A 27521-nucleotide genomic window follows, 5' to 3' on the forward strand; every position below is an offset into this window, starting at 1 on the left:
GCATTCCATGCTTTTCTGAACTCTTTTTCTGAGCATCTGAGATTTACTATGCAATCTGACACACGTCAAATCAGTTTCCTTGATCTTCTGATCTTGTGTGAGGATAACGTTCTATACACTGATCTTTACAGGAAACCAACTGATCGTTTGTTGAGGGCTGATTGTTGTCACCCGCTTCCCTTAAGAAACAGTTTGCCCTACAGCCAATTTTGTCGAATCAAAATAATTTGCAAAAAACAATCAGATTTCGACAGAAATATGGCTGAGACGCAAAGAAAATTCAAGGAGAGGGGGTACAAAAATGGTCAGATTAATACTGCCATTGAGAAAATTCAAAACAAACCGAGCCATGATCTTTTCAAGGACAGTCTCTCCAAAAGAAGCATTCTTCTGTTCTAACTACCCGCTATTCAAAGTCCTCTGAACAAATTAAGGGAACCGTTCACAAACATTGGCATATTCTAAGCTCCGATGATCGTATCGGTAATGTGTTTTCGGACCGTCCCTTGATCATATTCTCGCGGGGCAGAAATCTCAGATATCAATTGGTAAACTCTGATTTACCACCCCAAGATATCCCTGCACAACAGTCTATTTGCGCCCCTACTGGATGGAAACTACAAATGGCTGTGCTCAATGCAATGGCTCATATAAATGTAGATCCTTCAAACACCCCCCTGTCACGATCGTCATAATAATTGGACCAAGGCGCAGCGTGAGTAGCGTTCCACATCTTTATTATAATGTGAAACTTAGCAAAACAGCAAATGAAATAAAAGAACCGTGACTAAGTGGTGCACAAATACAAAACAAGATCCCACTAACACAGGTGGGGAAAACAACTACTTAAATATGATCCCCAATTAGAGACAACGATTACCAGCTGCCTCTAATTGGGAATCATACAAAACACCAACATAGAAAAAGAAACTAGAACACACCATAGACATAGAAATACTAGATCACCCCCTAGTCACGCCCTGACCTACTATGCCATAGAGAAACAATGGTTCTCTATGGTCAGGGCGTGACACCCCCAAACAGGGAAACAGATCCCAATCAAAGGTGTTATCACGTGCTCCACGAAGGCAGTTATTTATCTTATAACTTGTCCTTGTGGAAAAAATGATTTGGGTAAAACAAAGCGTGAATTAAAAGTATGAATCTCGGAGCATCGTAGCATCATTAGGTGCAAAAACTCAACTTACCCAATTGCGGCCCACTTTTTGGAAGCAAACCACTCGATCTCGTCCCTACGTTATATCGGCATCAAACATGTCACCCTCCCTGGGAGAGGGGGTGACCTCGACAATTTATTGTTAAAACGAGAGGCTGCCTGGATCTTTAATTTAAAGACTTTTGCTCCCTTCGGTCTCAACGTAGAAGCCATTCTTGTGATTGTTGTCATTTTGCTATTGTAAATGTTTGTAGGCCTATGTAGCCAAATTGTATCTATAATAGTATGCTATCTATTCATGTTTTTGGTATGTTATTTTTACATCTGAGACTTAACCAATGATATCAGGCCACACCCAGCCATGATCACAGACACCTGTGTGTGTCCTTTGACACCATATAAACTAGTCACCCCACAGTGTTTGTGTCACGTCCTGATCCTAGTAAGATGTCATTTTCTATAGTAGAGTAGGTCAGGGCGTGACAAAGGGTGTTTTGGGTTGTTCTATGTTTTCTATTTCTATGTTTAAGTTCTAGTTTTTCTATTTCTATGTTGGGATTGTTTGGGTTGATCTCTAATTGGAGGCAGCTGATCCTCGTTGCCTTTGATTAGAGATCATATTTAAGTAGGGGTTTTTCTTCCTGGGTTTGGTGGGTAGTTGTTTTCTGTTTAGTGTATGTCACCTGACGGAACTGTTGTTGGTTGGATTTTTGTTTAAGTATATTCATTAAAAGTAAATATGAGCACTTCACACGCCGCACCTTGGTCTCCTTTATACGACCCTCGGTACAGAACTACCCAAAATGATTGGATCAAGCGGCGTGCCCGGGCAGAAATGGACACCTGGTCACATCAGGAGTGGATTGAGAGGAGAGACTGGACTTGGGGCCAGGTAATCGAGCGATATCGGAGCCTACCTGGGAAGAACAAGAGGCAGCCCCCCAAAAAAAGAATTGGGGGGGGCACACGGGTAGTTTGGCTAGGCCAGGACTGGGACCTGAGCCAATTCCCCGTGCTTTTTGTGGTGAGCATGTGCCTGCCTCTCGCACTCTCTCTCCAGTGCGCCTCCATAGCACAGTACGTCCTGTGCCTGCTCCTCGTGCTCTCTCTCCAGCGCGCCTCCAGAATCCAGTACGTCCTGTGCCTGTTCTTTGCACTCTCCCTCCAGTGCGCATCCATAACCCAGTACGGCCGGTGCCTGCTTTGAGCAGGCAGTCCAGTGAGACCGGTTCCTGCTCCTCGTACAAAGCCTCCAGTGATAATCGATGGTCCGACGCCTGTAGTGATGATCCATGGCACTAAGCCTCTAGTGATGATCCATGGCCCGGAGCCTGAAGAGGTAATCCATGGCCCGGAACCTGAAGAAGTAATCCTTGGCAAAAAGCCTGGAGGGATTATAAATGGTCCGGAGCCTGTAGGGATAAACCATGGCACGAAGCCTGTAGGAATAATCCATGGCCCGGCACCTGTAGAGATAATCCATGGTAAGAAGCCTCCAGTGATGATCCTTAGCGCTGAACCTGTAGAGATGATCCATGGCAAGGAGCCAGCAGCAACGGTCACTAGTCCGGAACCTATTATGACGCCTCCAGCGACGTTCTTCAGTCCGGAGCCTCCAGCGACGCTCCCCAGTCCGGAGCCTCCAGTGACGCTCCCCAGCCCGGAGTCTTCAATGGCGGCCCGCAGCCCGGAACCTCCAGCGGCAGCCCGGAACCTCCAGCAATGATCTACAGTCCGGTTCCTTCGACGACGATCCACGGTCAGGTGGTAATAAAGCAGAAGGATCAGCGGGTGGAGCGGGGAGTACGCCCAGAACCGGAGCCGCCTCCTATGCTGGAAGTTGTGGACTGCATTTGAGCCGCCATAGACTTTTGTCACCCTCCCTACCCTCCCTTTGTGTTTTGTTGTTGTTTTGATTATGTTGCATTCGGAGTCTGCACCTTTTGGGGGGGGGTACTGTCACGTCCTGATCCTAGTAAGATGTAATTTTCTATAGTAGAGTAGGTCAGGGCGTGACAGGGGGTGTTTTGGGTTCTATGTTTTCTATTTCTGTTTAAGTTCTAGTATTTCTATGTTGGGATTGTTTGGGTTGATCTCTAATTGGAGGCAGCTGATCCTCGTTGCCTCTGATTAGAGATCATATTTAAGCAGGGGTTTTTCTTCCTGGGTTTGGTGGGTAGTTGTTTTCTGTTTAGTGTATGTCACCTGACGGAACTGTTGTCGGTCAATTTTTTTTTTTGTTTAAGTATATTCATTAAAAGTAAATATGAGCACTTCACACGCTGCACCTTGGTCTCCTTTATACGACCCTCGTTACAGTTTGTCATTATACCCTGATGAAAACAGCTTGTCTGAAACGTTGGTTATTAGGTTATTCAATTTTTGCATCTGAGCTCCTAGAGTGTTTTGGCTTTCCTTTAATTTTTCAAGTGTTCTACTTCGCTAGCCATCATTCCGAAGAAAGCATTTACCCTTTATGGAACTACACATTAATTTGGATCATTATCAGGGAGAAACAATTGACAAACAATTTACAAACAAATTGTTTCTCATTGGCTTCCTGTTCTTCCAACACTGCCATTCACAGGATCTATTGCATAGACGCTGTCTTCATGTCACTCCAGAAACACAGGAAATCTTCATATGCTAGTTTCACATGTGAGTCTGAGGAATATGATCATGATAGTCAGTGGCAGTCATTTCAACATCCAGACATTATTGAGTTACTCCCTAGTTGAGAGTGATGGGCTGTGGCTCATTGAGAGAAAAGAGCACTCAGCATGTTCAAACATGTGACACCACAACAGGGGAAAAGATGAAATGATAAGAGCCAGGGAAAATGGGTAGTTTTGGAGTTGCCAGAGTACATGCCTTTCATTTGTGTCATGTACAAGTCCCCTGCCATGGTATTTATCTGCTGCTTTTGTCTGGCCAGCTTAGCCTCAGCCAGCTCTCCCCTGTTGGCATCCCCATGCCAGATGAATGATTGGGTGCCAGAGAGAATATGCATTTCTTTAAACTGGGGGCATTTGGTGGTGTTTTGCAACTGTAGTGTCTCAGGGGGCAGGCAAGTGGATTTACAGCTTAGCAATATTCCCACGTCATTGTTGGGAATCTGATTGTTGAAAATGTAATGTAAAGCAAAAATACATGTACACACTTTCTAAGGAGTTATCTGCATGATAACTTTGGGCTTAGGTTGACTTTTATTGTACATCCCTCTTGAAATTTGAGTCCCTCTGACACATTTGACAATTAGCCTTCACTTTATTTTTTTTACATTTTAGTCATTTAGCAGACGCTCTAATCCAGAGCAATTTACAGTAGTGAATGCTTACATTTCATACATTTTTTTCCCGTACTGGTCCCCCGTGGGAATTGAACCCACAACCCTGTAAACACCATGCTCTACCAACTGAGCCACACGGGACATATGTCTGTATGTTTATGTCTGTATGTTGTGTTATGGGCTTCTATATGACTTATTACCACGGTTTCCAAAATGTAAGACTCTCACCATGCAAATAAACAGAGCGAGAGGGAGCGCGAGTGAATGCAGTCACTCAGCTATCACAAAGAGCAACTCCTCCTTCTGAGCTAGGACTCCACCCCATGATCTAGTTCCCTCCCTCCCTGCAGATGACAGTTATATTACCCTGCTAGGGGAGTGCTGCGGGTTCACAACACCGCAGACGACATCAACAGCCTGCCTGCACTCAGGGTTCACTACGCTACAGACAGGTGTGATTGCATCTGAATGAGAAGACTGACACAACTCATTATTAAACCAGCCTTCATAGATGATCCTGAGCTCTGTGCCAGCTGCCTCTCAGCCTTCAGCTTTCTGTTCCACCCTCAGATCTTTAGTGGCAACTTGAGAGTGCACTGCTGTGTTGGACTTCTTGAATCTGTGGTGATATGTTAGGGTAAGGTCTGCATTGGAATAGCAGCCATGGAAAGAAGCATGAATTTTGACGAGATTCTTTCTCATATTGGGGGCTTTGGCAAGTTCCAGAAGAGCCTGTATGTGTGGATTTGCCTCCCCCAGATCCTGCTGGCGTTCCACATGCTGATATCCGTATTCACAGGGGCCGTCCCCCCTCATCTCTGTCGTTCCACCAACACCACCTGGCCCTTGACCGCCAGCTCAGACCCTCCCAATTTCAACTTCAGCCTGGTGACCGGCCCAGACGGTGACCCTGGCCGGTCCTGCTCTGCCCCTGGGGGGATCCCTGGCACCCCGCTGGCCCAGCTGAATCACAGCACCGCCCTGGCCCTTAGTGACAGCCACGCCACTGAGGGTTGCCAAGGGGGATGGGAATTCAGCAAGGAGACCTTCCACAGCACCGTGGCAACCGAGGTGAGTAAGAGACACGCCAGGAAAATGGACGTGGCAGGCAGGGCAGGCTCTCTCTCTGTCTGTCTGGGGGGGTTCAAATGTGATGAACACCTTCTGGTCCCACATTCTCATATGAATTGAAGCCATTCTGCAGTTGGTTATGTGGAACTCATTTTTCCCTGGAAGCATTTTTACAGCTATGTAACTGTGTAGTGGTGGTGATATCTGAACCTGATCTAGGCTGGGCTGGGGGGAGAGTGGAGGGTTGTGAGATGGACTCCTGTGGTGCAGGCATCCTCTCTCGCTCTCTCTCTCTCTCTCTCTCTCCTTTTCTCTCTCTCTCTCTAAAGCCTGGCCAGTGAAGTTCATTTTCCCCATGATCCACTAGTAAACAGTATGTGGATCAGGGTTGGGTGGGGGGATACTTGAATGAACTGTTTGGGTCTAGTGCTTCTTGAGGGACCTTCACACAGCAACACTAACCATAATGGAATGGTCCCAGCCCGCAGAACATGTTGAAGGTTTTTGATTTACAAACACTGACCTAGGATTGCCCGTTCTTAATGTCTTCGTTTATTGTACTTTATTTTATTTATTTTTGGGGGGGTTATGTGTTTATTGTTATTGTATTGCTAGATATTGCTGCATTGTTGGGGTGAGAAACATGCGCATTTCACTGCACCTGCGACAACGTCTGCAGAACTGTGTACGCAACCAATGAACTTTGATTTGATCAGACCTCCACTGGGAGGCCGACTGTTAAAGGCTGTCTATACAGTAGGCTGTATGACAACTCATGACCCGTTCGTTTACATTCCATGGGGTGTGGTTCCACCTCAAAAAGATTGACACCCACCTTCTCAAATTCTTCTCAGATTGTAGTATAGAATTAAGATTCGAGATTCTCTGAGATTCTTGGATTATTGCATCCCTGTGTATCTTGTGATGTTTCGTTCACCTGTTCAGAGAAACTACCAATTGAAGTCACTTACATTATTTATGATAAATGATTGTGAAAGTACCAGGTTTTGCCCACTATATCAAATCAAATGTTATTAGTCACATGCGCCGAATAACACAGGTGTAGACCTTACAGGAAAATGCTTACTTACGAGCCCCTAACCGACAGTGCAGTTTAAAAAAAAATATGGATAAGAATAAGAGATAAGAGTAACAAGTAATTAGAGAGAAGCAGTAAAAAACAACAATATTTACAGGGGGTGCAGGTACAGAGTCAATGTGCGGGGGCACCGGTTAGTTGAGGTAGTATGTACATTTAGGTAGAGTTAATTAAAGTGACTATGCATAGATGACAACAGAGAGTGGTAGTGGTGTGGGGAGGGGAGGGGAGGGGGGGCAATGTGAATAGTCTGTGTAGCCATTTGACTAGATGTTCAGGAGTCTTATGGCTTAGGGGTAGAAGCTGTTTAGAAGCCTCTTGGACCTAGACTTGGCGCTCGGGTACCACTTGCCGTGTGGTAGCAGAGAGAACAGTCTATGACTAGGGTGGCTAGAGTCTTTGACAATTTTCAGGGCCTTCCTCTGACACCGCCTGGTATAGAGGCCCTGGATGGCAGGAAGCTTGGCCCCAGTGATGTACTGGGCCGTTCGCACTACCCTCTGTAGTGCCTTGCGGTCGGAGGCCGAGCAGTTGCCATACCAGGCAGTGATGCAACCAGTCAGGATGCTCTCGATGGTGCAGCTGTAGAACCTTTTGAGGATCTGAGGACCCATGACAAATCTTTTCAGTCTCCTGAGGGGGAATAGGTTTTGTTGTGCCCGCTTCACGACTGTCATGGTGTGCTTGGACCATGTTAGTTTGTTGGTGATGTGGACACCAAGGAACTTGAAGCTCTCAACCTGTTCCACTGCAGCCCCGTTGATGAGAATGGGGGCGTGCTTGGTCCTATTTTTCCTGTAGTCCACAATCATCTCCTTTGTCTTGATCACGTTGAGGGAGAGGTTGTTGTCCTGGCACCACACGGCCAGGTCTCTGACCTCCTCCCTACAGGTGATCAGGCCTACCACTGTTGTGTCATTGACAAATTTAATGATGGTGTTGGAGTCGTGCCTGGCCGTGCAGTTATGAGTGAACAGGGAGTAGAGGAGGGGGCTGAGCACGCACAGCTGAGGGCCCATGTGTTGAGGATCAGCTTGGTGGATGTGGTGTTACCTACCCTTAACACCTGGGGGGGGCCCATCAGGAAGTCCAGGATCCAGTTGCAGAGGGAGGTGTTTAGTCCCAGGGTCCTTAGCTTATTGATGAGCTTTGAGGGCACTATGGTGTTGAACGCTGAGCTGTAGTCAATGAATAGCATTCTCACATAGGTGTTCCTTCTGTCCAGGTGAGAAAGGGCAGTGTGGAGTGCAATAGATACTGCATCATCTGTGGATCTGTTGGGGAGGTATACAAATTGGAGTGGGTCTAGGGTTTCTGGGATGATGGTGTTGATGTGAGCCATGACCAGCCTTTCAAAGCACTTCGTAGCTACAGACGTGAGTGCTACGGGTTGGTAGTCATTTAGGACGGTTACCTTAGTTTTCTTGGGCACAGGCACTATGGTGGTCTGCTTAAAACATGTTGGTATTACAGACTCGGACAGGGAGAGGTTGAAAATGTCAGTGAAGACACTTGCTAGTTGGTGGGCGCATGCTCGCAGTACACATCCTGGTAATCCCTCTGGCCCTGCGGCCTTGTGAATGTTGCCTGTTTAAAGGTCTTACTCACATCGGCTGCGGAGGGCGTGATTACACAGTCTTCCGGTACAGCTGGTGCTCTCATGCATGTTTCAGTGTTATTTGCCGCGAAGCGAGCATAGAAGTAGTTTAGCTCGTCCAATAGGCTCGTGTCACTGGGCAGATCTCGGCTGTGCTTCCCTTTGTAGTCTGTAATGGTTTGCAGGCCCTGCCACATCCGACGAGCGTCAGAGCCGGTGTAGTACGACTCGATCTTAGTCCTGTATTGACGCTTTGCCTGTTTGATGGTTCGTCGGAAGGTATAGCGGGAGTCCCTCTCTTTGAAAACGGCAGCTCTAGCCTTTAGCTCGGTGCGGATGCTGCCTGTAATCCATGGTTTCCAGTTGGGGTATGTACGTACGGTCACTGTGGGGACGACGTCATCGATGCACTTATTGATGAAGCCAATGACAGATGTGGTGTACTCCTCAATGCCATTGGAGATGCCACTGTCCCTGCTGCTGCCACACAATTTTATCCAGCTGGTCTTGTGTTTAAATGGATTACAACATTTTCTTTGGAACTTTGGGTAGAAAACCAATAGCTTTTGCTCATGATGAAAATAAAATGTGTGGTCATCCTCACAATTCAAGCCAGTTCTCCATGAAAGCAATTCAGTTTGTCCTTCTCTTAGGCTTAATCTGTGTCCAGGAAATGGCTGCTCTGTGTGTGGTTTATTCCCTTCACAAAAGTTCTGGATTAGTTAGACCATTCTTGGTGAACAAGCAAACCATTATACTACAGCAGTTCTAATGGTTTTAATGGTCTGGATATAGTCCCAGACACACACCCAGCTAGCACATAACGTTCTGAGAACCATATGTTTCTTAGAGCTTGGTGAGAGTGTGGTTGTCCTATGGTTATTTTGCATATAACCTTCCCACAACATTCTGGGAATGTTGCAGCATAGTTTCTTGGCTTTGGAACATTCTCAGCACATATTGAGGAAGTATCCTCTATCTTGTCATGTGTGTTGGCCACTAATTGGCCACACCTGATCTTAAAGAGTGCTAGTTTCCTTTGAAATGGGGTCTGTTTGAGTTGACTAAAATGAACAGCTTTGTATGAATAAAAAAAAGACATGACAAGTTAGCGCCATACTGGTGGAGCAGTGAACTAATTCCATGGGTAGAGAACATAAGATCGTAGGTTCAAATTTCACTGATGCCGTGCCACAATAAAAATTAAATGTGTTTGCATGATTAATGCCTAAGCAAATTAATTTATATGTGTCCTAACTGTGCTTGGAGTTCATAGCAGTTAACCTAGGTCACGTCCTGACCATAGAAAGCTTTTATTTTCTATGGTAGAGTAGGTCAGGGCGTGACAAGGGGTTTTGTCTAGTTTAAATTTTCTATGTTGTGTGGTTCTAGTTTCTGTTTTTCTATGTTGTTTTTGTTTATTAGTTTATTGTATGTCTTGCCGTTTCACAGTTAAATAAAAATGTGGAACGATACACACGCTGCGCTTTGGTCCGCTCCTTCGTACAACGAACGTGACAGAATGTCCCACCACAAAAGGACCAAGCAGCGTGGTCAGGAACAATGGACATGGAAGGAATCCGGGACGGGAAACGACCCTGGAGGCAGGCCGGGGAGTATCGTCGTCCGAAGGAGGAGATTGAAGCAGCGAGAGCAGAACGGCGACGTTACGAGGTGTTATACCATCAAGGCAAACACGAGAGGCAGCCCCACGGGGAGATTGGCAGAGTCAGGGTTCAGACCTGAGCCAACTCCCCGTGCTTACCGTGGGGAGCATGTGACCAGTCGGGCAACGTGTTATGCTGTGATGCGCACTATATCTCCAGTGTGCATTCATAGCCCGATGCGCTCTGTGCCTGCGCCCCGTATTTGCCGTGCTAGAGTGGGCATTCAGCCAGGACGGATTGTGCCGGCTCAGTGCTCCTGGTCTCCAGTACGCCTCCTCAGTCCAGGATATCCTGCGCCAGCTCTACGCACTGTGTCGCCAGTACGCCTTCACAGACCAGTTCGTCCTGTGCCAGCGCCCCGCACTTGCCGGGCTAAAGTAAGCATCCAGCCAGGATGGGTTGTGCCAGCCCTATGCTCCAGACCTCCAGTGCGCGTCCACGGCCCAGTATATCCTGTGCCAGCTCCGCACACCCGGTCTCCAGTGCGTCTTCCCAGTCTGGTGAGACCTGTTCCGGCTCCACGTACGAAGCCTCCAGTGATGATCCATGGCACGAAGCCTCCAGTGATAATCCATGGCCCGGAGCCTCCAGTGATGATCCATGGCACGAAGCCTCCAGTGATGATCCATGGCCCGGAGCCTCCAGTGATGATCCATGGCAAGAAGCCTCCAGTGATGATCCATGGCGCGGAACCTGTAGCGATGATCCATGGCACTGAGTCTGCAGTGAGGGTCCCAAGTCTGGAGCCTCCAGCGACGTGATGATCCATGGCACGAAGCCTCCAATGACGTCCCCTAGTCCGGAGCCTCCAGCGACGGTCCGCAGTCCGGAGCCTCCAGCGACGGTCTGCAGTCCAGAACCTCCAGCGGGGGTTCTCAGTTCAGAGCCTCCGGCGATGATCCACGGTCCGGGTCCTTCGGCGACGATCCACGGTCCGGTGACACAAAAGCGGAGGGATTAGCGGGCGGAGCGGGGGCTACGCCCCAAACCGGAGCCGCCTCCTATGCTGGCGGATAAGCAGGATGAGAGGGTTCTTCGTCCCGCACCAGAACCGCCTCCGATGCAGGAGGATCCGCGGGATGAGAAGGTTATTCGTCCTGCACCAGAGCCGCCACCGACATTAGACACCCACCCTAACCCTCCCTGTTTTTTTGTTGTTTCAGGTTTTGCGATCGGAGTCCGCACATTTGGGGGGGGGGGGGGGATACTGTCACGTCCTGACCATAGAAAGCTTTTATTTTCTATGGTAGAGTAAGTCAGGGCGTGACAGGGGGTTTTGTCTAGTTTAAATGTTCTATGTTGTGTGGTTCTAGTTTCTGTTTTTCTATGTTGTTTTTTGGGGGGGATGATCTCCAATTAGAGGCAGCTGGTCATCGTTGTCTCTAATTGGGGATCATATTTAAGTAGTTGTTTTTCCCACCTGGGTTTGTGGGAGATTATATTTTGAGTTAGTTTATGTTGCACCTCTTCATCAAGGTTTGTTGTTTTTGTTTATTAGTTTATTGTATGTCTTGCATAGTTTCACAGTTAAATAAAGATGTGGAACGATACACATGCTGCGCTTTGATCCGCTCCTTCATACGACAATCGTGACAACCTAAGCTATTAGTTTTATTAAAAGTCTTATTGAGACATTCAGTGAAAGTTTTAAGGAACCTTAAAAATAACCTATCATTTCTGTTCTCAGAATGTTAATAAAACCTCCCAGGAAGCCTGCAGGCTGAATTCGGTCGTCAGTTGAATGGTGTTTCCTCCGACACATTGGTGCAGCTGGCTTCCGGGTTAAGTGAGCGGGTGTTAAGAAGCGTGGTTTGGCGGGTCATGTTTCGGAGGACGCATGACTCGACCTTTGCCTCTGCCGAGCCTGTTGGGGAGTTGAAGCGATGAGACAAGGAAGCATGCAGACTGACTTCGTTCCCCTGCAGGCTGACTTCGGTCGTCAGTCTAACAGTGTTTCCTCCGACACATTGGTGCGGCTGGCTTCCGAGCCCGTTGGGGAGTTGCAGCGATGAGACAAGATCGTAATCACGAAATTGGGGAGAAAAAGGCTAAATGTTTTATTTTTAAAAGAAATCCTCACAGGAAAACTTTTAAGGAACCATAGTAAAACATTCTCAGAACCTCCCTGCAACTAAAAATGTACCTTCCCAGAAGAGGCAAAATATTCTCTTCCGTTCTCAGAACGTTTAAAAAATGTTCAGTTGTACCGGTCAGGGAACTTGGCTTCGTTCCCAGAACCAATGGTAAACCAAAAACCTATGTTCCCACAACTTCCAAGGGTTGGCTTTAATGGTAAATGTCACCAATCACATTACATATACACTACCGTTCAAAGTTTGGGGTCACTTAGAAATGTCCTTGTTTTTGAAAGAAAAGCACCTTTTTTGTCCATTAAAATAATATCAAATTGATCAGAAATACAGTGTAGACCAATCAATCAATCAAATGTATTTATAAAGCCCTTCTTACATCAGCTGATGTCACAAAGTGCTGTACAGAAACCCAGCCTAAAACCCCAAACAGCAAGCAATGCAAGTGTAGAAGCACGGTGGCTAGGAAAAACTCCCTAGAAAGGCCAGAACCTAGGAAGAAACCTAGAGAGAAACCAGGCTATGAGGGGTGGCCAGTCCTCTTCTGGCTGTGCCGGGTGGAGATTATAACACAACGTGGCCAAGATGTTCAAATGTTCATAGATGACCAGCAGGGTCAAATAATAATAATCACAGTGGTTGTTGAGGGTGCAACAGGTTAGCACCTCAGAAGTTGGCTTTTCATAGCCGATCATTCAGAGTATCTCTACCGCTCCTGCTGTCTCTAGAGAGTTGAAAACAGCAGGTCTGAGACTGGTGGCACGTCTGGTGAACAGGTCAGGGTTCCACTTCTACTTCCGGCACCGACAAAGATGGCCGCCTCGCTTCGCGTTCCATAGCCGCAGGCAGAACAGTTGAAACTGGAGCAGCAGCACAGCCAGGTGGACTGGGGACAGCAAGGAGTCATCAGGCCTGGTAGTCCTGAGGCATGGTCCTAGACATTGTTAATGTTGTAAATGACTATTGTAGCTGGAAACGGCAGATTTTTTATGGAATACCTACATAGGCTTACAGAGGCCCATTATCCGCAACCATCACTCCTGTGTTCCAATGGCACGTTGTGTTAGCTAATCCAAGTTTATCATTTTAAAAGGCTAATTGAACATTAGAAAACCCTTTTGTAGTTATGTTAGCACAGCTGAACACTGTTGTACTGATTAAAGAAGCAATGAAACTGGACTTCTTTAGACTAGTTGAGTATCTGGAGCATCAGCATTTGTGGGTTCGCCTCACAAGTCCTCAAATGGCAGCTTCATTAACTAGTACCCGCAAAACACCAGTCAGCAGGATAAGGTACCCTGCCATGGATCGCGTTGTCCAGACAATGGACCGCTGGGAGAGACAGGGAGTTCTTCCAGCGCCTCCACCAGCACAACCGGGGTCTATCCTGAGCGCCCCTTTCCCGCCTGAACCCAGTGGGATCCGTCTCTCCATGCCACAGGAGTACGACGGGAGTGCTGCCAACTGCCAGGGTTTCCTCCTCCAACTAAACCTCTATCTGGCCACGGTCCACCCAGCTCCATCGGACCGTGAGGTGTCCACCCTCATCTCGTGCCTCACCGGGAAAGCCCTGGAGTGGGCCAACGCCGTGTGGAGAGAGGGAGATGCGGCATTGGACCATTTTGAGGAGTTCACCCGCTGTTTCCGGGCAGTCTTCGACCACCCACCCAAGGGCAGAGCGACAGGTGAGCGCCTCTACCATCTGAGGCAGGAGACGAGGAGTGCCCACTAGTTTGCCCTGGAGATTAGGACCCTGGCTGCCGGCGCGGGATGGAACAACAGGGCCCTGATCGACCATTTCCACTGCAGTCTGCGCGAGGACGTCCATCGGAAGCTGGCCTGCAGAGACACCACCCTCACTTTCGACCAGCTGGTGGACCTGTCCATTCGGCTGGACAACCTGCTGGCTACTCGCGGACATCCAGATCGGGGTCTGGTGGTTCCATCCTCCCGCACCCCCTCTCCGATACCCATGGAGCTAGGAGGGGCGGTGCGCAGGGAGACCGGAGGGGGATCCCGCTCGTGCACCATCTGTGGCCGCAGAGGTCACACTGCTGGTCGGTGCCGGGTTGGTTCCTCTGGGAATCGAGGCAGCAGGCAGGGTGCTCTGGCGTCACCCCAGGTGAGCCGGCACCATTCTCACCCAGAGCCCTCTGTTGCACATATGTTTGTGTCTGTCACTTTTCCTGAATTTTCCCCGCATTCCCAGCATAAGGCGCTCGTAGATTCAGGCGCGGGTGGGAATTTCATTGATAGAGCGTTAGCTCATAGTTTAGGGACTCCCATTGTTCCCGTGAATGTGCCCTTCCCCGTTCACGCCTTAGATAGTCGACCATTAGGGTCAGGGTTAATCAGGGAGACCACCGCTCCTTTGGGCATGGTGACGCAGGGGGTCACACGGGATTTTTTTTTATTTTCCTTATTGACTCTCCTGCGTTTCCCGTGGTGCTGGGCCTACCCTGGTTAGCTTGTCATAATCCCACTGTTTCTTGGCCACAGAGGGCTCTCACGGGGTGGTCGCGAGAGTGCTCAGGTAGGTGTTTAGGGGTTTCCGTTGGTGCTACTACGGTGGAGAGTCCAGACCAAGTCTCCACTGTGCGCATTCCCCCAGAATATGCCGATTTGGCTCTCGCCTTCTGTAAAAAGAAGGCGACTCAATTACCACCCCATCGATGGGGGGATTGTGCGATAAATCTCCTGGTAGACGCTGCACTTCCCAGGAGTCACATGTATCCTCTGTCGCAAGCGGAGACAAATGTCTCCGAATCCCTGCATCAGGGGTACATTCGGTCCTCCACTTCACCCGTCTCCTCAACTTTATTTTTTTGTGAAGAAGAAGGATGGAGGTCTGTGCCCGTGCATTGATTATCGAGGTCTCAATCAAATCACGGTGAGGTACAGTTACCCGCTACCGCTTATCGCCACGGCGATTGAGTCAATGCACGGGGCGCGCTTCTTCACTTAATTGGATCTCAGGAGTGCGTACAACCTGGTGCGTATCCGGGAGGGAGACGAGTGGAAGACAGCATTTAGTACCACCTCATTATGAGTACCTCGTCATACCGTACGGGTTGATGAATGCTCCATCAGTCTTCCAATCCTTTGTAGATGAGATTTTCAGGGACCTGCACAGGCAGGGTGTAGTGGTGTATATCGATGATATTCTGATATACTCCGCTACACGCGCCCAGCATGTGTCCCTGGTGCGCAGAGTGCTTGGTCGCCTGTTGGAGCATGACCTGTACGTCAAGGCTGAGAAATGTCTGTTCTTCCAACAGTCCGTCTCCTTCCTAGGGTATCGCATTTCCACGTCAGGGGTGGAGATGGAGAGTGACCGCATTGCAGCCGTGCGTAATTGACCGACTCCCACCACGGTGAAGGAGGTGCAGCGATTCTTAGGGTTTGCCAACTACTACCGGAGGTTTGTCCGGTGTTTTGGTCAGGTAGCTGCCCCCATTACCTCACTGCTAAAGGGGGGCCCGGTGTGCTTGCAGTGGTCAGCTGAGGCAGACAGGGCTTTTAGGCACCTGAGTGCTCTGTTTGCCTCGGCTCCTGTGTTGGCTCATCCGGATCCCTCTTTGGCATTCATAGTGGAGGTGGACACGTCCGAGGCTGGGATAGGAGCTGTGCTCTCTCTCAGCGCTCAGGTACGCCACCGAAGCTCCGCCCCTCTGCCTTCTTCTCTAAGAAGCTCAGCCCGGCGGAGCGAAACTATGATGTGGGGGACCGGGAGCTGTTGGCTGTCGTCAAAGCCTTGAAGGCGTGGAGACATTGGCTTGAGGGGGCTAAACACCCCTTTCTCATCTGGACTGACCACTGCAATCTGGAGTACATCCGGGCGGCAAGGAGACTGAATCCTCGCCAGGCAAGGTGGGCCATGTTTTTCACCCGTTTTCTGTTTACCCTCTCTTACAGACCAGGCTCCCAGAATGTTAAGGCAGACGCACTGTCCCGGCTGTATGACACAGAGGAGCGGCCCATGGATCCCACTCCCATCCTCCCCGCCTCTTCTTTGGTGGCGCCGGTAGTGTGGGAGCTGGACGCGGACATTGAGCGGGCGTCAGTACGTTCCATCTGCTGTCCGCGACAGGCTGATCTATTGGGCCCACACGTCACCCTCCTCTGGTCATCCTGGGATCGGTCAACGGTGCGCTGTCTTAGTGGGAAGTAATGGTGGCCCACTTTAGCTAAGGACATGAGGGTTTATGTTTCCTCCTGCTCGGTGTGCGCGCAGTGCAAGGCTCCTAGACACCTGCCCAGAGGTAAGTTACAACCCTTACCCGTTCCACAACGGCCGTGGTCGCACGTGTCGGTGGATTTCCTAACCGATCTTCCACCTTCACAGGGTAACACCACGATCCTGGTCGTTGTGGATCATTTTTCTAAGTCCTGTCGTCTCCTCCCTTTGCCCGGTCTCCCTACGGCCCTACAAACTGCGGAGGCCCTGTTTACACACGTCTTCCGGCACTACGGGGTGCCTGAGGATATATCGGGGTTGATCGGGGTCCCCAGTTCACGTCAAGGGTCTGGAAGGCGTTCATGGAATGTCTGGGGGTCTCGGTCAGCCTTACCTCAGGTTTTCACCCCGAGAGTATAGGGCAGGTGGAGAGAGTTAACCACGATGTGGGTAGGTTTCTGAGGTCTTATTGCCAGGACCGGCCGGGGGAGTGGGCGGCATTCTTGCCCTGGGCAGAGATGTCCCAGAACTCGCTCCGCCACTCCTCCACTAACCTTTCTCCCTTTCAGTGTGTATTGGGGTATCAGCCGGTTCTGGCTCCTTGGCATCAGAGTCAGACTGAGGCTCCTGCGGTGGACGACTGGTTCCGGCGCGCGGAGGAAACATGGTACGCCGCCCACGTCCACCTTCAGCGCGCCGTACTGCGCCAGAAATTTGGCGCAGACCGTCACCGCAGTGAGGCCCCGGTGTTCACACCAGGGGACAGGGTCTGGCTCTCGACCCGAATCCTGCCCCTCCGCCAGCCCTGCCGGAAGCTGGGTCCGCGGTTTGTGGGGCCGTTTAAAGTCCTGAGGAGAGTGAACAAGGTATGTTATAGGTTACAGCTTCCCCCCGATTACCGCATTAACCCCTCGTTACATGTGTCTCTCCTCAGGCCGGTGGTGGCTGGCCGGCTCCAGGAAGCTGAGGTGCGGGAGGTTCCTCCGCCCCCTCTGGACATCGAGGGGGCCCCGGCGTACTCTGTTCGATCCATCCTGGATTTGAGACGTCGGGCGAGGGGCCTTCAGTACCTCGTGGACTGGGAGGGTTACGGTCCGGAGGAGAGATGCTGGGTTCCAGTGGAGGACGTGTTAGATCCTTCCCTGCTGTGAGAGTTCCACCGTCTCCATCCGGATCGCCCTGCGCCTCGTCCTCCGGGTTGTCCCCGAGGCCGGTGTCGACGCGCAGCTGGAGCCGCGCGTCAGGGGGGGAATACTGTCACGACTTCTTCCGAAGTCGATGCCTCTCCTTGTTCGGGCGGTGCTCGGCGATCGACGTCACCGGTCTTCTAGCCATCATTGATCCATTTTTCATTTTCCATTGGTTTTGTCTTGTCTTCCTACACATCTGGTTCCAATCCCATTCATTACATGTTGTGTATTTAACCTTCTGTTTCCCCTCATGTCCTTGTCAGAGATTGTTTGTTTTGTATGCTCGTTTATTATGTATTGGTGCGCGACGGGTTCTTGTACCCACTTTTATGTATTATGTACTTTGGTTTTGGAGTTTTGTTAAAGACTATTAAACTACTCCATTTATACCAAGTTCGATTTTCCTGCACCTGACTTCCATGCCACCTACACACACGACATTACAGGGCCTCTGTACGCCTATGTAGATATTCCATGAAAAATCATCAGTTTCCAGCTACAATAGTCATTTGCAACATTTACAATGTCTACACTGTATTTCTGATCAATTTGATGTTATTTTAAAGGACAAAAAATGTGCTTTTCTTTCAAACCCAAGGTGACCCCAAACTTTTGAACGGTAGTGTAGATATAGATACAATTATTTTATTGAAAAACATAGGACTGCAATGCAATGGCTTATAATTGTATTATTTTATTCAGGTTGTCACCACATTTGAGTCACTAGGCCATTTCTCCATCAAAGTTTTGGCCATGCAGGAAATAATCATGTGAGAACTGTATCATAGTGATAGCTGCCTCAGAGGCCTGCTATTTGTTGGACAATTCAAGGAGAGTTGGTTTGAAGCATAAGGGTTGTTATGAGAAGGTGAAACTGAATGGCTTTCATGAAGGACTGTCTTGACTATTGGTTTGCAAAGAAAAGGTTGTGATCCATTTAATAAACACAAAAAAGAGACCAGCAAGTTAATAAACGGTGTGGCAGTAGCAGAAACAGTGGCATCTAATGGGCTAAACCTTGTACTTTCACACACATTTATGGTAAAGAAATGCAAACTAGTGACTTCAATGGCTAACTTCTCTGAACAAGGGGGGGAAAATATCAGATTCACAGGGAATATATTACTTTGGATGAAGAAGCAATACTCCAAGCCGCAGCTCCATACTACTTGTCAGACATAGAGAACTGATACTGTATACTGGTTGTAGGGGTGAGATTGGTGGTGGGTGCGTCGGTGGCTTTTGACCCTTTTATTTGATTTTCAACTAAATAATGTTGCAGGAACGCTAATCTTATCGATTTGTAAATACAGACACGATTTCAGAACAATCTGAGATGGTGCGTGTCATGGCATGCTGAAATTACATGTAACGACTCATCTGTTATAATTGATGTGAGAGCCATGACGGACACTTAGATGGAATCTGTTGAGAAGCATGTGCTCATAGGCTTCTATAGCTCATGGGCAAAATATTTGGACACCACAGTCAAAATACAGTTACAGGGCTGTGCAATTGGTGCTTGCCAATATGACGTAGCTTTTCAACTAATTTGAACCCTCTGTCCTTGACAGTGGGATCTGGTGTGTGACCACGCAAATCTAAACAATGTTGGTTCCTCAATCTACATGTTTGGTCTAGTGGTTGGCGCTGTGCTGTTTGGTTTCTTAGCTGATAAGTAAGTATAAAACAACTGTGCATTTTCCACCATGTGTTTTTTTAATCTCATTTAGCCTGATGATCTATGAGACATGCATTCTAGGTAGGTCACAAACTTAATGCAGGGTCATGCTAAACAAAACTCACACAAACTCAGTCCCACTTTAGGTGAAGTAAAACAAAAATTGAGCTCAATGAACACTTTGCAGCTTGTATTGATATTTACATTTGCTGGCACATTTTCTTTGTGTAACTCGGATTATTTATAGAAAGTACACAGAGAAATGTCTGCACAGACTATTTTCAGTAGTAGCAGTCTTATTCAGAGCTCTTGTAGGCCAGCCAAGTCAAAAGCATTTGAAGCATTTTAACACGGGATATTAAAGAGTGCATCTAATCTGCAGCACATTTCCCACTCCCTATCAGTCCAATTCATTCTCAACACACTCGTACAGTGCCGTGAGTGAGGACACCTCAGGTGAAACAGTTTCTAGTCATTTAAAAAGGTATAATCTCCCTCTTTCTTGTTTCAGGTATGGACGCAGGAACATAATCCTGGTTGGTTTGACTATCCAGTCAACTTGTGGGGTCGGAGCTGCCTTCGCCCCAAATTTCTACGTGTATGTTTTTTTGCGCTTTGTTGTTGGAACCACTATTTCTGCTGTCATCATGAACGCATTTGTTTTGGGTCAGTCTCTCTCTCTCACTCTCTCTCCTCTCTCTCTCTCTCTCTCTCATACACACACATACATACATACATTAAATATTCATAAAGTTATTGACTTGTGATCTTAGCAAAATGAAGATGATAAGGTGCTGGTTTTCTACTCTCTATACTGATTTGTTTGTGGCCCAAAGGCACAGAGTGGACAGGATCAAAGCACCGCATGCTAGCTGGGATCATCACCGACTACTTCTTTGGGTTTGGCTACATCATCCTGGCAGGCCTGGCCTACCTCATCCGAGACTGGCGTAAGCTCCAGCTGGCCATCTCAGCACCAGGCTTCCTCTTCATCTTCTACATTTGGTGAGTCACTGGCCAGCTTCAGTATGCCTATAGCCTGGACTACAAACTGAATATCACTCACTTTCATTATCTTCAGTAAAATGAAAGGATCATTCAGTTTGGATTCCAGGCTAGCACGCCAACCCACTAAAGGAGAATTTCAAGAGAATGAAGAGGAACCCTTTTGTCTTCAATAATCCAAGCCAGATGGGTCATTACATGCCATTTGGGAATATCTAAGTATATCTAAATTGCAAGATTGTGTGCATATTTTCTCTGATATTGTAGGACAAGTATTGGCCTACTTCCTACCTCATGGCTAAATGTAACTTCATGTTTATCTCTTGTTCCCATGGGGTCAAACTAATGCCCGTTGTCATATGTAGTTGATTATGTGTGTGGCTCAATTGAACACCTCTCCTCTACCTTCTTAGGGTCCTACCAAAGTCAGCTCGGTGGCTGATGGCCAACCAGAGGTACGAGGAGGCCATGGATCTCGTCAGGAAAGCAGCTCTGATGAACGGCAAACCCCTGCGGGAGGACATAGAGATATGTCAGGTGTGGTTTGTTGGTTATGTTGTTTTGTCGACAGGCTAATTGCTATAGAGAGAGATTCCAACAGCCTTGATAAAAGCACTTGCAAAACAACACTTCAATATACAAGCAATGTTGAGAGCAATAGCGCTAAAGCCTGAGCATGTTAAATTGCTTTGCATGTTGTCCCGATACTGTAAGGCATGCAGTGGCATGAACATTATATAAATTGCATTGGTGTGCTTATCGCTTTGATGAGCTCATTCCTTTACTTATAACCATCACTGTGAAATGCTCATGGCTAATCTGCCAGTTATTTTCCAGGGGTACAAAGACATGGTGAAGATAGAGAGGACAAAACACACAGTCATTGACCTGGTCCGAACTCCAAAAATGAGGAGGAGCTCATTGATCATGTTTTACCTGTGGTGAGTGTCCTGCCATTCATTTCAGGGTTCACTAATTGCTTGTGAAGTTGGCAGCGATTAAGCCTCAAATACAATCTGTCATTGAGGGAGAAATAGACATACAGTAGATCTTTGTCAGGACACATGCCTCTTGGGGGCAAACAAGCATTTATCACATCATCAACTGTTTCACTCACGCATCAGTCGAACACACTAATCTTCATCTAGTCTTTTTATTGTGGGTTGATCACTTGATGTGGTATGCCAATGGCATTTGCAGAATTATTCACTGACCAAGCTTCTCAAGGCCTCCTTAATCCTTAAGTCACTGTGCTTGTTGTGTAAGCCATTCAAATTGCAGTATGTCACTCACTGAGGTAACACTGGAGGATTAGTATTCGAATGTGAATACTTTACATAGCTTACCAGGCCATGAGAAATGAGAAAAAAATTGCCAATAGACGTAACTTTTTCACTATTGTGAAATGTTCTATTGTATTCCCTATCCAGTCCAAGTTAGATGAGGCCTTCTTTGTAATTTTACTCTGGTAGAAAAGTACCTTGATTATGCCAGGGTTATATTACCCTGTCTGTGGCTAGAGAGACATTGTTGCTTCCTCGACACTTTCTTCTAATTTCCTATTCATTGCAACATTAACCTCTCAACTCTCACCCTGTGTACTGTAGATCTCTATTCTGCATGGTAGACTTGTGGCAAACCAGAGGAAGAAGGAAGTCCTTGTTTCACTGCTGTGACAGTAGAATGTTATTAACCCCTTCTTTGCCTCATCAGTGTTTCCCCTACCATTCCATCTCTGCCTGTCCAGGTTTGTCAACGTGCTGGTCTACTACGGCCTGTCCCTAAACATCTCTGACTTTGGGATGAGCATCTACCTGACCCAGCTGATCTTTGGCCTGGTGGAGATTCCTGCTCGCACCATCACTCTCTTCACCCTCAACCGCTCCAGGAGGATATCCCAGATAGCCTTCCTCGTTGTGGGAGGCCTAGCCTGCCTGCTCACTGTCTTCATTCCCGATGGTACGGAGCTTTCCAGACAAAACTCTGCTGCCTTTAATGTGCCTTTTAAAGTATTGTTTATAAACATCCTGAGGTACTTGATCACTTATAGTATCCCCCTGGCACTGAAGTTACAGTGAGGGAAAAAAGTATTTGATCCCATGCTGATTTTGTACGTTTGCCCACTGACAAAGAAATGATCAGTCTATAATTTTAATGGTAAGTTTATTTGAACAGTGAGAGACAAAATAACAACAACAAAAATCCAGAAAAATGCATGTCAAAAATGTTATAAAATGATTTGCATTTTAATGAGGGAAATAAGTATTTGACCCCTCTGCAAAACATGACTTAGTACTTGGTGGCAAAACCCTTGTTGGCAATCACAGAGGTCAGACGTTTCTTGTAGTTGGCCACCAGGTTTGCACACATCTCAGGAGGGATTTTGTCCCACTCCTCTTTGCAGATCTTCTCCAAGTCATTAAGGTTTCGAGGCTGACGTTTGGCAACTCGAACCTTCAGCTCCCTCCACAGATTTTCTATGGGATTAAGGACTGGAGACAGGCTACGCCACTCCGGGACCTTAATGTGCTTCTTCTTGAGCCACTCCTTTGTTGCCTTGGCCGTGTGTTTTGGGTCATTGTCATGCTGGAATACCCATCCACGACCCATTTTCAATGCCCTGGCTGAGGGAAGAAGGTTCTCACCCAAGATTTGACGGTACATGGCCCCGTCCATCGTCCCTTTGATGCGGTGAAGTTGTCCTGTCCCCTTAGCAGAAAAACACCCCCAAAGCATAATGTTTCCACCTCCATGTTTGACGGTGGGGATGGTATTCTTGGGGTCATAGGCAGCATTCCTCCTCCTCCAAACACGGCGAGTTGAGTTGATGCCAAAGAGCTCCATTTTGGTCTCATCTGACCACAACACTTTCACCCAGTTGTCCTCTGAATCATTCAGATGTTCATTGGCAAACTTCAGACGGGCATGTATATGTGCTTTCTTGAGCAGGGGGACCTTGCGGGCGGAGCAGGATTTCAGTCCTTCACGACGTAGTGTGTTACCAATTGTTTTCTTGGTGACTATGGTCCCAGCTGCCTTGAGATCATTGACAAGATCCTCCCGTGTAGTTCTGGGCTGATTCCTCACCGTTCTCATGATCATTGCAACTCCACGAGGTGAGATCTTGCATGGAGCCCCAGGCCGAGGGATATTGACAGTTCTTTTGTGTTTCTTCCATTTGCGAATAATCGCACCAACTGTTGTCACCTTCTCACCAAGCTGCTTGGCGATGGTCTTGTAGCCCATTCCAGCCTTGTGTAGGTTTACAATGTGTTTTTCTGGATTTTTTTGTTGTTATTCTGTCTCTCACTGTTCAAATAAACCTACCATTAAAATTATAGACTGATCATTTCTTTGTCAGTGGGCAAACGTACAAAATCAGCAGGGAATCAAATACTTTTTTCCCTCACTGTATTGACATTGAATGATGCCACAGTTGTGTTGTTTTATAGCCCTGTTTATTAGGGTTTAGCTAGTGTCAAATGGAAAGTCTTTGTGGCTTGGAACTTGGCTTTTGGTTGAAACTGAAAAAGGTATTCAAGCCACAATATTTATTTGTATATACCAAGGTCCTTTTGTAATAACCAGAGTTTGTTGCCGACGTAACCTCCTGGATGTAGAGTAAGAGTTGTTCAGAACTCCCACCGCGGCCCTCAGGGAAGTCATGTCAGTCTCACACTCGAGGCCACTACCTTAGATGTTTACGGTCACCAGTTGGAATGCGGTAGATTGATCCACAGGGATGTAGACTTGAGTTGCAGGTGCTATACATATACACAGCCCAGCTCTTCACCCCTTTAACGTCTAACCCCATCACTTCTCTCTCTCTCTCGCTCTCTCTCGCTCTCTCTCTCTCTCTCTCTCTCTCTCTCTCTCTCACACACACAGATCTCTCCATTATTAGAACAGTCCTGGCCATGGTAGGAAAGTTTGGGATCACCGCCTCCCTGACCATAGTCTACATCTATTCAGCAGAGGTTTTCCCTACTGTCATAAGGTGAGCGTCTGGTCAATAGGGCTCTGGTCAAAAGTAGTGTTCTGCTGACTAATATGGACTGCTGATGTCTAGGCGTGTTTCCAGCAGAGTCAAACAGGTGTAGATCATGAGGTCCCAAAATGAGCCTAACCATTTTTGGAGTTGTTTAAATAATCCTCTCTGCTACTCTGTCAATATCTCTGTGACCTTTCTTTTGTCGTGGAGAGGGGGCTGAGGTATTTCTTAAGCAAGATAACTGGCATCAGTGTGTAACATAACTTATTTCCCCCATCGCAATAGCCAACTTGGGCTCAGTAGATTTATGTTAGGGTCAGCGCAAGCTTCTGATAAGGTTTGAAACAACTGCTCAAGAGGGTTTTGAATGTATTAACAATCCTCTTTCATTGTATTCTGTTTTCGATATGAAAAGTTATACATTTGCCTTGACGTAAACAACCACAGTAAGTACTGTAATTGTTTTTGGGATGTTGGCGAGACTAATCTTGATCCACAGTCTTTATTACAGCACTTAAATATAACGTTGTGACGTTAGTTTGGCTGAACAAGTCTCCAATGTGATCCTCAGGCAGAGTGGGATCGGTATGGGCTCCATGTGTGCCCGGGCAGGGGGAGTCCTGGCCCCAATCATCTACCTGTTGAGGGGTGTCAGTAAGAAGGCTCCTATGGTTCTGTTTGGCCTGTGTACTCTGCTAGGGGCAGCCCTCACCCTGCTGCTGCCTGAGACAGTCCACCAGCCCCTGGCTGACAACATCCAGGATGTGGAAGGATCCAGCATCAGGTCTTTACCCTCTTTTGTCCACTGAAGGGGAAGAGAGAGGGAATATTCTATTACATAGTATTTAACACTTTAAATTCCTTAGTATTTATCTGTCAATATTATACTCTGGAGATACAGCCTTGAAACCAGGGATGAACATCTAAGCCTGGGTTAGTAGCCATTTCAACCTTTAATATTGTACTATAACTATTATTATAAACTGGGTGGTTCGAGCCCTGAATGCTGATTGGCTGACAGCTGTGGTATGTCAGACCGTATAGCACAGGTATGAGAAATATTTTTTTTTACTGCTCTAATTACGTTGGTAACCAGTTTATAATAGCAATAAGGCACCTCAGGGTTTGTGGTATATGGCCAATATACCACGGCTAAGGGCTGTGTCCAGGCACAGGTTGTGTCGTGATTAAGAACAGTCCTTAGCCATGGTATATTGGCCATATACCACACCCTCTCGTGCCGTATTGCTTAATTACGGTGCTGAACTGGTGTTATGTTCATGTAATGTTAATAGCAATCCAATGATATCCCCTTGTCTCTTCTAGTGAGGACTCAGAGGAAGGGAACATGAAACCAGACCTCTATGAGGAATGTCCAACAAGGAACCCAGACATCATAAACTGAAGAACTTGGAGTGGGACAAGCCACCAGTCCGCACTGATACTTTGAGACCTGTGGTACTGTCTTCTGGATGACTTCTACACGGAAAGACCATTAGCCCAAGGAACTCAACTGTGCATTGTAAGCTATCTGCTAAGAACGCTTGAACATAGTTGTAGCTTGTAAAGCTATTTCCCATTTCGTACGTAAGACAATGATGTCACTTAACTGACATGTTTATACAGTTTGGCTTTATATTTCAAAAATGTTATTTTGTTGTGAAAAGATGTACAGTATATAGATTTTTATGGTGACTATCAGGTCATATATTGGTTGATAATGAAGTACAATAGTAACAGTTCATTTATGCACCAAATATAATTTCTTAGCTTCTGTATACAATGAGTGTATAAAACATTAGGAACACCTGCTCTTTCCATGACAGACTGACCAGGTGAATCCAGGTGAAAGCTATGATCCGTTATTGATATCACCTCTTAAAACCACTTCAATTGGTGTAGATTAAGTGGAGGAGACAGGTAAAAGAAGGATTATGAAGCTTGGAGACAATTAAGACATGGATTGTGTATGTGTGCCATTCAGAGGAGAATAGGCAAGACAAAATATTTCAGTGCCTTTGAACAGAATATGGTAGTAGGTGCCATCCAGCCAATTTGACACAACTGGGAAGCATTGGACTCAACATGGGCCAGCATTTCTGTGGAATGCTTTTGACACCTTGGAGAGCACAGGCCCTGACGAATTAAGAATGTTCTTAGGACAAAAGGGGGAGCAAGTCAATATTAGGATTAGGATACTATAATGTTTTGTACACTCAGTGTATACTGTCATGGACACACCTTTGTGTGGTTCGAATAGCCTTGTGCTCTTTTTATCAAAATATTTTTGCTGGTGCATCCCTCTTCCTGAACCGAACTCACTCCGTCCCGTCCCTGTCTGTTATCTAGTAGGTCTTCCCGAGTGCCTGTCTTTTTTTATTGTAGGAACACAAAGAAGGTACAAATAAAGTAAAATAAAAGAACGACAAAAAAGATCTGGCAGTTATAGTGCACGTCATACCTTCATCATATTAGTTACAGTGAGGGAAAAAAGTATTTGATCCCCTGCTGATTTTGTACGTTTGCCCACTGACAAAGAAATGATCAGTCTATAATTTTAATGGTAGGTTTATTTGAACAGTGAGAGACAAAATAACAACAAAAAAATCCAGAAAAATGCATGTCAAAAATGTTATAAAATGATTTGCATTTTAATGAGGGAAATAAGTATTTGACCCCTCTGCAAAACATGACTTAGTACTTGGTGGCAAAACCCTTGTTGGCAATCACAGAGGTCAGACGTTTGTTGTAGTTGGCCACCAGGTTTGCACACATCTCAGGAGGGATTTTGTCCCACTCCTCTTTGCAGATCTTCTCCAAGACATTAAGGTTTCGAGGCTGACGTTTGGCAACTCAAACCTTCAGCTCCCTCCACAGATTTTCTATGGGATTAAGGACTGGAGACAGGCTACGCCACTCCGGGACCTTAATGTGCTTCTTCTTGAGCCACTCCTTTCTTGCCTTGGCCGTGTGTTTTGGGTCATTGTCATGCTGGAATACCCATCCACAACCCATTTTCAATGCCCTGGCTGAGGGAAGGAGGTTCTCACCCAAGATTTGACGGTACATGGCCCCGTCCATCGTCCCTTTGATGCGGTGAAGTTGTCCTGTCCCCTTAGCAGAAAAACACCCCCAAAGCATAATGTTTCCACCTCCATGTTTGACGGTGGGGATGGTGTTCTTGGGGTCATAGGCAGCATTCCTCCTCCTCCAAACACGTTGAGTTGATGCCAAAGAGCTCCATTTTGGTCTCATCTGACCACAACACTTTCAACCAGTTGTCCTCTGAATCATTCAGATGTTCATTGGCAAACTTCAGACGGGCATGTATATGTGCTTTCTTCAGCAGGGGGACCTTGCGGGCGCTGCAGGATTTCAGTCCTTCACGACATAGTGTGTTACCAATTGTTTTCTTGGTGACTATGGTCCCAGCTGCCTTGAGATCATTGACAAGATCCTCCCGTGTAGTTTTGGGCTGATTCCTCAC

General features: G+C 47.1%; 1 protein-coding gene across 1 annotated transcript; it reads left to right on the forward strand.

Moving 5' to 3' along the window:
• Window positions 1-4704: 4704 nt before the first annotated feature.
• On the forward strand, window positions 4705-25776 carry si:dkey-119m7.4 (solute carrier family 22 member 6-A). The gene is made up of 10 exons (XM_014205005.3): window positions 4705-5537; window positions 18932-19035; window positions 19550-19704; window positions 19875-20043; window positions 20457-20580; window positions 20881-20984; window positions 21791-22002; window positions 23932-24040; window positions 24606-24818; window positions 25361-25776. The coding sequence occupies exons 1-10, from the start codon at window positions 5130-5132 to the stop codon at window positions 25437-25439; spliced, it is 1677 nt and encodes a 558-aa protein (XP_014060480.1). The 5' UTR covers window positions 4705-5129; the 3' UTR covers window positions 25440-25776.
• Window positions 25777-27521: the final 1745 nt, after the last annotated feature.

This window comes from Salmo salar, chromosome 06 (assembly GCF_965601325.2).
Source record: "Salmo salar chromosome 06, fSalSal1, whole genome shotgun sequence".
Lineage (NCBI taxonomy): Eukaryota > Metazoa > Chordata > Actinopteri > Salmoniformes > Salmonidae > Salmo > Salmo salar.

What these genes read in the sequence shown, in the direction of transcription:
- si:dkey-119m7.4 (XM_014205005.3), top strand. Translation starts at nt 5,130, where the DNA reads ATGGAAAGAAGCATGAATTTTGACGAGATTCTTTCTCATATTGGGGGC. An exon ending in TTGATCATGTTTTACCTGTG is followed by an intron (nt 20,985 to 21,790) that starts GTGAGTGTCCTG and finishes CTGCCTGTCCAG; the next exon opens with GTTTGTCAACGTGCTGGTCT. An exon ending in CACTGTCTTCATTCCCGATG is followed by an intron (nt 22,003 to 23,931) that starts GTACGGAGCTTT and finishes TCACACACACAG; the next exon opens with ATCTCTCCATTATTAGAACA.